The sequence below is a fragment of the Lolium perenne genome, chromosome 2 (assembly GCF_019359855.2).
Source record: "Lolium perenne isolate Kyuss_39 chromosome 2, Kyuss_2.0, whole genome shotgun sequence".
Lineage (NCBI taxonomy): Eukaryota > Viridiplantae > Streptophyta > Magnoliopsida > Poales > Poaceae > Lolium > Lolium perenne.
In genome coordinates, this window is record NC_067245.2 from 254731195 (window position 1) to 254743389 (window position 12195).

General features: G+C 46.5%; 1 protein-coding gene across 1 annotated transcript; it reads left to right on the forward strand.

The window, feature by feature from the left end:
• The first annotated feature begins 3441 nt into the window (after positions 1-3441).
• Positions 3442-9460, forward strand: LOC127335647 (probable metal-nicotianamine transporter YSL12). Its single transcript, XM_051362369.2, has 6 exons — positions 3442-4023; positions 7134-7297; positions 7386-7483; positions 7569-7703; positions 7834-8023; positions 8109-9460. The coding sequence occupies exons 1-6, from the start codon at positions 3552-3554 to the stop codon at positions 9207-9209; spliced, it is 2160 nt and encodes a 719-aa protein (XP_051218329.1). The 5' UTR covers positions 3442-3551; the 3' UTR covers positions 9210-9460.
• The last annotated feature ends 2735 nt before the right edge of the window (positions 9461-12195 follow it).

Below are 12195 nucleotides of genomic sequence, written 5' to 3' on the forward strand. Positions count from 1 at the left end.
CTGTGCATTACTTCTCTGGTAGTCATCTCTACTGTTTCCTCCATTGTTTCCCCGAAAGCCAGCCGATATTTGGCCAGGTGCATCGTAACTTGAAAATTGACGGGGGAATCGACGTCTATTTTGAAAATTTCGACTGCGATCTTCCTCTGGGGACCTATGTCGTTTGTTATGTACCGCATCTTCGCCATCTGCCCATCTGTTTGCTATCTCCATTAAAGCTGATACTGTTCTTGGGTTTGTCCTCCCCAAGTCCTCCACGAAATCTCCTCGTCTAACTCCTGCAACAAATGCATCTATCGCTCTTTCGTCAGATATATTTTCTGCCGAGTTTTTGATGATGTTCCACCTTTGGATGTACTTCCTCATTGATTCATCATGCTTTTGTCGACATGACCTCAACTCCTCTAGTGTCGCAAGTTTCTTGCAGGTTGACCGGAAATTCTTGATAAACACGTCCTCGAAACTTTCCCAGCTATCGATGGAACCTGGGGGAAGCTTTTTTATCCATGATCTGGCGGCTCCGCTCAGATGTATCTGGATGCTCTGCATGGCTGTCGCTCTGGTTCCGCCTATCAATTTTACTGTCTCGAGGTAATCCACAAGCCAATCCTCGGGGTCTTGCAGGCCATCGAATTTTTTGAAACTATCGGGTAGCTTGAATCCTGATGGAACTCGAGTTTTTCGGACCCGTCGTGTGAAACATGGAAGTCCACACATGTCCTCTTCAGCAAGTTCTGGTGAATGCCGACGTTCCCTTCTTTCTTGTCGCGCTCTATCGACTCTGGCCTGAGTTGCTGTGTCCCTGGCTCCACTTGCTCTTGGTGGATCTTGTACTGCTGTGGTAGGTCTCGGACTATTTTGCCTTGCAGTTCCTTCGGGAGGTGTAGCTGTGAACGCTGCTCCCATGGCTCCACATCCTGCCATGGCCATGTTGTACAACGCTTCTCTTGGATCTCCGGGAGGTGGCCTGGATGCTAAGATGAAAGCTTGTGTCGCCATGTATCCTGCTTCCGGTGTTTTTGGGATAATATTCCCCCTCGTGTCGATTGACATGAAGGACATGTCGAGATTTTGGATTAGAGTCTCTCTTTCAGCTTCCGGTATATTTTGCAACCGAGATCTTGCTCTCCTCCGAGCTTCTCTGTGACTATCTCCCGAAGTTTCTGAGTGTCGACTTAATTCCGCTCGTCGCCTGCTTGATGCGGAAGCTGCCTCCCTTCTTCTGTTCAAAGCAGCTGTCTGTTTTTCCAACTCTCTTCCAGCTCGGGCGAGTCTATATTGATAAGCTTGCAGTTCTTCGACTGTAGCAGTTGTCTCCATTGGTTCAGAGCCATCTAAAGCTTTCGCAGCTCTATCCCAGGCTGCTTGTGGAAGTTGAACTCTGGCACGTGGTGTGGGCCCGACATATTTAGTGCCCAAACCTCTCCTTAGATCTGAGGGATCGACATAGGGGTTTCCCAAATCGTCGAAAGCCTCTGATGTTTCCTCTTGATCGCGACTTGCTTCTCCAATGGCATAAACTTGGTGATATTTTGGAGTTTTCGCTTTGTTTGGTTCGGTGACACCATCATAGAGATTGGTGAAGACCTTCCCAATAGAGATGGATTTGTCGATGAAGTCGAAGCTATCGGTGTCGCTCGAATCATCGCTTATATAGGAGTTCGCCGATGACTCGAAGGACATGTCGCTGAAGATTTTGGCGAGTTTTTCACTTGCCCTGCTGCTGATGAAACGTGGCGACGAAATCTCCTTGTCGCTTGACTCGACGGATGGTACTGAGTTTGAGAAATCAGGACCAACCGCTGGTAATCCCGACGAGATCGGAACTTCGAGACGATACGATCCTTCTTTCTCGACGTGGAAGTGGAATTTTCCAAACGTCATCTTCATGGGCTCCTCCAGATACACATATGTATCCAAACGGGAGGACGGGTGAGGAATAAAATCAACGAGACCAGTTTCGATCTGTTTACCTCTGTCCATGATGTTGCTTGCTACTGATGAAGTCGACGATCTTGAACGTGCCATCGAGATCAGCTCCTTGTCGCCTCTAGACCCCACAGACGGCGCCAATTGACAAGGTATTAACTTGTCAATGCCTACGGATTGCAGACTAGGGTTTAATTGGATGTAGAGGACAAGTAGATCTCGAAGGTTTCAGCCGAAAAGTACTCGACGAATATGAAAACTAGGGTTTGAGAAACAATGATTCGATGCCTTCTGTGCAAGTTACAGAGTCCGGGAAGGTTTCTAACTCCTCCCGCAAGATTACAAATAATGCTTCCTATTACAACTCTAGCTTTACTTAACAATATCTTGGGCTTCCGAGTCTTCTTATTCTTCGGGTAGTGGGCCTTCAGTAAACCCCGGGTACTATCATCGGCAGGCCCATTGGGGATGCCTATGTCACCTGATAGGGGGACCCACCCATGAGGATGATGTGGCACTATTATGATGGCCCATATTAAAAAAATCGAAATATGTACTAAAGAAGGGAGAGGCCGGCGCTTGCCTTTTCTCCTTCGTATTCCCCAGCGAGAATGGCTCCGCCGGCGAGAGGACAGTCCGGCTCCAGCCGCGCCGTCCGGGAGAAGGCCCCCGGTCTGTCAATTCGAGATCAATTCGTATTTAGTGTTTTATGAGAAAATCTAAGGAAAATGTGGTAGTTTTTATCTCCCGAAACGTAAAGTGGTATCAAAGTTAAAATTTAGCCTGAAATGTGGTGGTTCTATGCTAACAACACCTCAATTGTCAAAAGGAGTATATTGAGTGTTTCATGATGTTGGATGGGGACGGCTATTCACCCAAGCAAATTGACGAGCCGACAAATCAGCTTCTTTTAAATCTAAACTGTCGACAATCGCATTGATCAGGAAAAGCCAATAGTTGTGAAATAAACCATTATTCTTCTCCTGTCACTAACGTAGGGGGCCTAGATAGCGTCGATGATTAATGATCAGTTTGAGCTGTGTGTTCCAGCTCCACATACTCTCGTCGCACCTATCGTACTCCCTGAAAGCTGTGTGCGTCCGAAGCATAGAGAATTTTCATGACAACAGCTAATTTTCGGATGTATCAGAGACAGAAACATAGTGTAAGCTGCATTGTGTCGCCTGTTTAGTTTAGGAGCGGAAGCTCTCCTCTCAATGAGAACGCACGAGCTACCGCTAAACAATATAGCCACTTGGATTCTCAGGAAAACAATATAACCACTTGGACCTGTAATGTTTAGCCGGCGCCAGTTGTAGATCCATATCGCTCTCAGAACCATTGAAAACAACATCTAACTAAGCACCATAGTTTACACCAGAATAGTAGGTATCGGAGGAGAAATGAAAAAACATTGTATGGTATCAATGTTATCCAATCCGCAACATTGAGTGCGTCAGTACCAATGTACAATAACTTCCAAAACCACGATAAATACAGAACCTTGCCACCCTAGCGGCATCGCTCCACACAGAGAGAGGGAGAGAGAGAGAGAGAGAGAGAGAGAGAGAGAGAGAGAGAGCCCCGCTCCAGTAACAAGAGCACCAATTGCGTCCAAGGCAATGGCACCGTACACCACGGAAGCAGACGCCTCCGGCGACGGAGCTGACGTCGAGGAGGCGGTGGAGGCGGGCACGCTTCGGCACCGCCACAACGCCGCCAAGGATGGCGTTGACGACGGCGACGATATCCAAAGAAACGGCGCCACCCATGCGGTGGCCGGGGAGGAGGCGTCGGTGGAGCGAGCGTTCGAGGTCAACAAGGTGCCCACGTGGCGGGAGCAGCTGACGATACGCGCCTTCGTGGTCAGCTTCTTCCTCGCCATCATGTTCAGCGTCATCGTCATGAAACTCAACCTCACCACCGGCATCATTCCCTCGCTCAACGTCTCCGCCGGCCTCCTCGGGTTCTTCTTCGTCCGCCTCTGGACGGGCGCCATCGAGAGGGCGGGGTTCCTCAAGCAGCCGTTTACGAGACAGGAGAACACTGTCATCCAGACCTGCGTCGTCTCTGCCTACGGCATCGCCTTCAGCGGTAAGCCCTTTTTTACTCATCTGTCTCAATTTCTGAACTTCTGATTATTCCTTATTTTTTGAAAATAAAATTTATTTGACGTCGAGCAAGATCACAGTGCTTAAGAGTTACTTCGTGCCATCTTTGTCTTGTAGCAGAGTAGCCCTGTTCTTAAACTCAAAAGTACATATGCAGACTAATGGGCCATACTAATCCAACCTTCTTATCCATGTAATGGGTTGGTGCACAGCTTTGCGACTTAGTGCGAAAAATTTTATGGAGGGTTGTGTTAGGAACTTAGGATTCTCTGCAGTGAACGAATTCTCAATTGTCTCATCTAATTATTTTTTCTCAATTGTCCGAAACCTCGTATGTTCCTAAATACTGAGCATAAATTTAGAGCAAGGAAGCTCTTAATTTCAGTCAAACGTTGCAAGTTCTAAAAGAATGAAACAGTGTCTAGGAGGAACTAGACACTACTGATATAGTAAAGCGCGACTTGGCGTGATAATTTCAGAAATTCATCCCTGACAGAGATCGAACTCTGGTCGTTAGGGTGCACCACTGTGACCTCAACCACTTGGCTATGCCCACGTCGTCTCAAGTTCTCAATTGCCTGAAGTTCTTGGTCTTATATTAGCCAGAATTTTTTAGAACGTGGGCATGAACCCACACTTTCAAACACTTGGTGAAAATCATTTTGCAAGTCTAAAAAAATATATGAAAAAAAATCATGTTCAAACTTAAGTATGACCATTTGTGATGGAAATGCAATTTTGATCTTGGGTGCATATGCTCCTGCCATAGGAAAAAACTTTTTTGAATATTAAAAAAATCCGGAACAAAAATTCACGCTTATATGTCGACATTCTATGTGTGTATACCAAATTTCACGGAAAATCGATATTTTTTGTACCATGTGTAAAAAGATAAGAAAATGTCTTGTGGATAGCTTATTTTTACACATGACACAAAACACATCGGTTTTCGTGAACAAATAGAACATCAAATGTATGCGATACATTTTTTATCAAAATTTTGATACTTGATAATATGTTAAAATTTATTTTAGAAACCATGAGCATATACTTCCGGGTGCAAAAATCACCATGTCCGTTCATTGCCTAATCAAAATTTAAAAGGCAATGCTCCTGTCGATTACTTGAAAATAGCAGCTGATACAGTGCCGTCTCAGAATTTTCGTCACGTTTTGATCACCATCTCAGTATGGGTCAGTCAAGTTGCTTATGGCCTCAAGCTGAAATAGAGGACCTAGATGGCTTGACTAGTTGACTTCATACCTTTGAATATACGCATGATGTGAAAATATAGCAGAGAATTTAGGTGATGTGGGCTATGGATTGCGACATTGTACACTTGACAAGTTGACATCATAATTGTCTTTTTTTTTTCCCAATTCATCTTAGGCTCTGTTCAGCTCAAAATATCTTTGGCCCTTTTTGGAAGTGATATTCCTATGTTCGAACAGCCACCTTACTTGTTACATTTAGATAGGGATGCCCGATAAAAAAAATCTAGTTACTTGGAGCCTTACAAACAACTAACGGTGATTTGATTATTTTGGCTGAAGCTTTAAATTAAAATTTTGAAAATTTGAAGAATAAATAAAATCCTATCATGGAAAACCAGCCGCAGGACCAGCTACCAATGGTTTTTTAAACAGGAGGCACAAAGTTTCCAGCTTTAAATTAATAAAGCCTTTACGGGCCAGTACATAGGTGCTGAAGAATAGCATACAACACATCGACAAAACAAGCAAAAACAACAGATAGCACGCTAAGAGCATGTCTAACAGACCCTGTATTTGCTCGCCCCGTATCGAGCAAATACATGGCCATGTATCAAAAAATTGCTACGCACGAACCATTCCGTCTAACAGACCCCTTATTTTACCCCGTATTTTTATAAATGCAAAACCCGGAAGAATTCATAGATAGTTTTTCACATTGATCATAGATAGAGGATATACAAAATTGCGCGATCCTACTGGATCGCGAATTCTACAATGCTAGGGATGCGCCTAGTCGCCGAGGATGATGATCGGAGTGGTGGCGGCGGCCTCCCGAGCCATCAGCTCCTTGACGGCGGCGATGACCTGCGCCGCCTCCTCCGCGTCCGCCCGAGCCTTGTCGGCGGCCTCCTTCTTGGACGCGGCCACAGCCTCCAAGAAGAGGGGGTCCTCCCCCTCCTCCGCCTCCTCTTCCTCGTCGCCGGCTCGCGGCGCTCTGCCGCTGGAGCTCCCCTCCCATGCGGCCTTCCACGCGTACTCCTGCTCCCACCCGCTCCGCCACTTCTCGAAATCGCCGCCGCTCATCGGCTTCAACGGCGGGTCGACCTTGTGGTAGCGGCCGCCCTCCGCGAAGTCCTGGAGCATCGGCGGCATCCACTCGGAGCCGACGTACTTGCACGCCGCACGCCGACTCCCGGCGGCGGAGAATTTGCAGTGGCGGCGCCACGCCTCCTCCACCGTGGCCGGCTCGCGGGAACGCTTCGATCCGGAGGTGGGCGAGAGGCTGCTCCTACACTGTGCGCTCATGGCTGGCGGCGATGCAAATACGGCGGCGTGCGCGTGGGAATTGCTCGCCGGAGTGGTTATGGCTGACGGCGGCGCACGGCGGGGCTAGGGTTGCGAGTGAGGGGTTGGAGTCCCACTCGCACCTTCACCCTCTATTTGTAGGGGGCGGCCGGGTGGGTTTGACGGGCCCCGTATTCTGCCGATACGGGCCGGTCCAAATACGGGGCCTGCTAGACGGCCCATTTCGCCCTCACCCCTATCCCGCCGGAATAATACGGGGTACCAGCGTTTTGAGGGGCCTGCTAGACATGCTCTAAGAACAGCTTGAAGAGTCGAAGCCCTCATCCGCGACCAGCACCGGAGCCGGAAGAAGCCACCTGAGGAAGGATCCAGCAAGATTGACAGTCTTGGATTGCCCCTGGGCTGCTGGGCACCGAGAAGCCCAGGGTTTGTATTTCCTTTTCTAGGGATAGCATGCATTTTGTAACCTGAACCTGGAATACACATACTCTATTTTATATTCGTTTGCGGTGCAAGGCTGCAAGCTGATATGTGATTTTTCAGTTGTTCACTGTACTAACTCGTTCCTGATTAGGTGGATTTGGCAGTTACTTGTTCGGCATGAGTGAAGTTATCGCTAAGATAGACGAAGAAACTAACACTCCCGCGAATGTCAAGGATCCTCAGATTGGGTGGATGATAGGGTTTCTGTTTCTCGTCAGTTTTGTTGGGCTGTTTGCTCTTGTACCCCTCAGAAAGGTTAATCTCCAGCTTGTTTCTATACCCTCTACATTTGTAGTTGAGGCATCCCGGAATTATTTAACCATCTGATCACTTGCTGGTACAGATTATGATCGTCGACTACAAGCTGACCTATCCAAGTGGCACAGCGACTGCCTATCTTATCAACGGTTTCCACACGCCAGAGGGTGCAAAGCTTGCAAAGTAAATTATCTGAATGTTATAGTATTTGCTAGTGTTCTTGTTAGTCACAATCAGTCACTGACATGATGTGTGTATGATGTTTCAGGAAGCAGGTAAAGACACTGGGCAGGTTCTTTTCGTTCAGCTTCCTTTGGGGCTTCTTTCAGTGGTTCTATACTGCTGGAGATCATTGTGGATTTGGTAGCTTTCCTACGTTAGGCCTTCAAGCCTATAAGAACAGGTCAGATCATACTACCTGTTTATGTTGGTCTGAATATCTGAAAGCAGAGTGAAGCAACGTGGATCTATTTGGTCACAACAATGTAACGGACCGGTTCTTGGAGTTTAACTCCACATTTAAAATTTTGCAGGTTTTACTTCGATTTCTCTCCTACCTATGTTGGAGTTGGGATGATCTGCCCGCACATTGTGAATGTATCTGTTCTACTTGGAGGCATCCTCTCATGGGGATTGATGTGGCCCCTGATACACAATAAGAGAGGGAGTTGGTTCAATGCCGACCTAGGAGACGGTAATCTCCAAGGCCTCCAAGGTTACAGGGTAAATATATTGACTTCACCATCTTTGTTTTTTTACTGCTTGCCAGTAGTACTAAGAAGCCATTCCAAATTATATGGGATTTTAGGTGTTCATATCCATCGCCTTGATCCTTGGGGACGGCCTGTACAACTTCGTGAGGGTTCTCTATCACACAATTTCTTCCTTCATAAGGATGGTGAGGGAGAATAGCACCATTCCAGTCTCAGACGAGGGCAGCGCCACGGCAACCGGCGAACCCATGTCCTTCGACGAGCAACGCCGCACCGAACTCTTCCTGAAGGACCAAATCCCCAAACCCATCGCGTTTGCGGGATACGCCGCCGTGGCCGCGGTGTCGATCGCCACCCTGCCCCAGATCTTCCCGGAGCTCAAGTGGTACTTCATCCTGATCGTGTACATCTTCGCCCCGGTGCTGGCCTTCTGCAATGCCTACGGGTCGGGCCTCACTGACTGGTCCCTCGCGTCCACCTACGGCAAGCTCGCCATCTTCATTTTCGGCGCGTGGGCCGGTGCCTCGCACGGCGGCGTACTTGTCGGGCTCGCCGCCTGCGGTGTCATGATGAGCATCGTGGCCACGGCCGCCGACCTGATGCAGGACTTCAAGACGGGGTACCTGACGCTGGCGTCGCCGAGGTCCATGTTCATCAGCCAGGTGATTGGCACCGCCATGGGCTGCGTCATCGCGCCCTGCGTCTTCTGGCTCTTCTACAAGTCCTTCGATGTCGGAAAGGACGGCAGCGAGTACCCGGCGCCGTACGCCACCGTGTACCGGAACATGGCCATACTGGGCGTCGAGGGCTTCTCCAAGCTCCCCAAGCACTGCCTCACTCTCTGCTACGTGTTCTTCGCGGCGGCGATCACGATCAACCTGATCAAGGACAACGTGCCGAGCAAGATCGCGAAATACATCCCGCTTCCGATGGCCATGGCGATACCGTTCTACATCGGGCCCTACTTCGCGATCGACATGTTCGTCGGCAGCGTGATCATCTTCGTGTGGAGCATGGTGAACAAGCCCGAAGCGGAGGCGTTCGGGCCTGCGGTGGCCTCGGGGTTGATCTGTGGCGACGGCATTTGGTCGTTGCCGCAGTCGATCCTTGCTCTTGCCAAGGTGAAGCCGCCGATTTGCATGAAGTTCCTATCGAGAACCGTGAATGCCAGAGTGGATACCTTCCTAGGAAATTAGCCGTGTTCAGCCAGGAAGTTCTGGCGGCAAAAGAAAAGGTATTACTGGCTAGTTTGAACCCGTATATACATATACTGTATCATCACCCTCCTACAATCACGATTGTGTATTAGGCTGCTACACATGGTGCTGTACTAATGTACCAAAGCTTGTGCTGGGTAATTAGTAGTACATGGTATATATGTATGCTAGCAGGAATATGCCAAAACTGTGTCGCAAACTCGCAATACATCCTTCAAACATTAGGCTGATACGCTTGAGCGGAAGGTTACACCTGCAAGATAGGTTATGGATTAGAGGCCAGGCCCATTCTACTCTATTAGTACCCGTAGGCAGCAATTTTTGATAATAGATGATTTATTACTTAAAAGTCAAACATTACACCCGATCTATGCATAGTTATGATGCACACAGTCGTATAAATTCACTACCAGGCCCGGACGGCCACATGTGCCATAGGTGCGAGCTGCACAGGGCCCCAAAATTTTAGGGGCCCCAGATTTCTCTATAGGCCTATACATTTATATATAGAAAAAATATAAATAAAAAGGAAACTTACCTGGGCCTTGCCGTATTGAAAGTTGGAACGCTAGCTGGAGCCTGGATGCACAGTCACGTAGCCACATACTCTTCATGAATACCAGCAATCGAACCGTCCTCGCGACCTGAAGTGATGTGTTGGACAAGGCTGATCACGAGGATATCATTAAAGATTTTACTTTAAAGAACCCTAAAAGAATGATGATTTTTCAAAGGCATGCGTTAGCCGTCGGTCGCCGGATGCGGTGCAAAATAATCGGTTGCTTTCCGGACGGTTGGATCATGATTGTACGCTAGTAAATAATTCATCTCTCCTACCATCGCTTGCATGTCGCTTTCAGTCCTACTGTGCTACATCAAGTGGCAGGCGCTTTACCACTGCTACTTTGCTTTCGCGGTGGAAGTCATCTGGCTCTTGACTATCTAGTACTAGAGCCTACCGTAGTGATCCCAAGGGCCTTTTTGTATTTTCAGTTTGTCTAGGGTTCTTTCTGAAGTTTGGGGACAGCTGTCTTTTATCTGGACAGTTCTTGTATTATCTTGTTTTCCTTTCGTAATATATTCCAGATATTAGTATCAAAAAAAAAATGTTGAGTTTTAACAACAATACTCTAGTACTAGTATAAGAGTTCTACATAAAGTTATGTGTTTACAATAAATAATAAACAACGATTTTAAATAGAAAATCAACAATTTCATATCTTTACAATAAAATCACCAGAGTATTTACAATAATAATTAAATAGAAATACAACAAAAAAAATTAGGTGTTTACAACAAACAGTAAACAATGATTTCTATAAAAAGGAAATAATTTCATATGTTTACAATCAGTGAAATCACTAATATATTTACAACAAAAAATAAAAATAAAGTTCACATAAAAGTTAGGTGTTTACAACAATAGTAAACAACAATTTCAACAAAAAGAATTATCAAACTAATGTTTTTGGTGCTAAGATAGCTTAACAACAAATCATTGATATATTTACAATATTAATCACAGACGAATCCAATAAAAAAGTTAGGTTTTTACACCAAGAGTCTACAACATTAACAATCTCAAGGCGGAGGAGGAGCTAGGAAGCTAGGCGTGCATTGATCTAGTATTTAACAGCCAGCTAGGTCATGTAAGGTACTAGCACACGTGCATACTGAGCTAGCAAGGTAGTATTAGCATGTGTACATGCAGCTCCATTTAGCTAGTTTAAGCAGCTTCATGTGCGCATGCAGCAGCAGGGGGCAAGCTAAGCGCGCGTGCGTGCATGCTACGGAGTAGCTACGAAGGCTGGCCAGTGGCGTGCGGCTGCTGCAATTGCTGCAGTGCATGCCGGGATGGCGGGGTCGGATGGATTACGTACGAAGTGCACCGAGCCGGGAGCGACCGATCCAGCGACGCGATCGGTCGACCGATGTGAAACATTTTCCTTTTTCAAATAAACATTATGCAACCTGAAGTTGAATAGATACTGTTCTGAATATATATCTAATTGCTCGTATAAGATATTAAGACATATACATTATATTTGTAAAATAGTTTAATTTTTTATAAGATAGGGGCCCTATTTTGAGTTTCGCACAGGGCCCCGAATTTTGCCGGCTCGGCCCTGTTCACTACAACCAAAGAACTGAAGTTCTCGATAAGTACTCAAGAAAATAACTAAAACATGCCTATGGCGAAGGAGGGTCAATCCGTAGATCAGACTATCATCCATGTTGGAAAAAAAATATCCCTCTTCGTATTCTCCAACAACGTAGACAGCTCCGTAAAGAGGTCACGATGCGCCACACTTTGTAGAAGCGACCACAAACGAAACATAGTTGTGCAATGGTAGATGACCGGCATGCATAAGTGAAGAAAATTTATTATTAAAAACCTTGTCATTTTTACATAGATGCGGCGATCAAATAACTGCAATCACTCCTACCCCAACCCCAGTAATTAGCTTAAACCTAGGATCCACACCATTGTGTCACTTGTCGAATATATTCGCAACACTACGAGGTGGGTATAAGGTAGAACCTATCTAGATAGCTGAACATATTAATTTGGCAAATTTACACTTGAAGAATAAGTGCTTTATGGCATCGTCTTGATGACAGAAGACACACTCTTTTACTTTACTGCCAATTACGTTTTGCAAGGTTATCCTCGGTGAGAATCACCTCTCGGACGAAGATACCACACTAGCCTTAGTTTTAAGCGAGATCTTTATCTTCCAAATTTTCATATTATTATCGACGAGAATATCAGGTTGGATTAAAGCATTGTATATAGAAGCCACCAAGAAAGAACCACTCTTACGTAGATTCCAACGAAAAACATCGGACCCCCCCCCCCCCCCCCCCCATCAAATGGAGTGAATAAGCATTCCACGATGCTTGTCTATGCCCAATGATACTTCGTCTGAATGATATATTTGGTGAGGCTTTTCCAACACCTTAG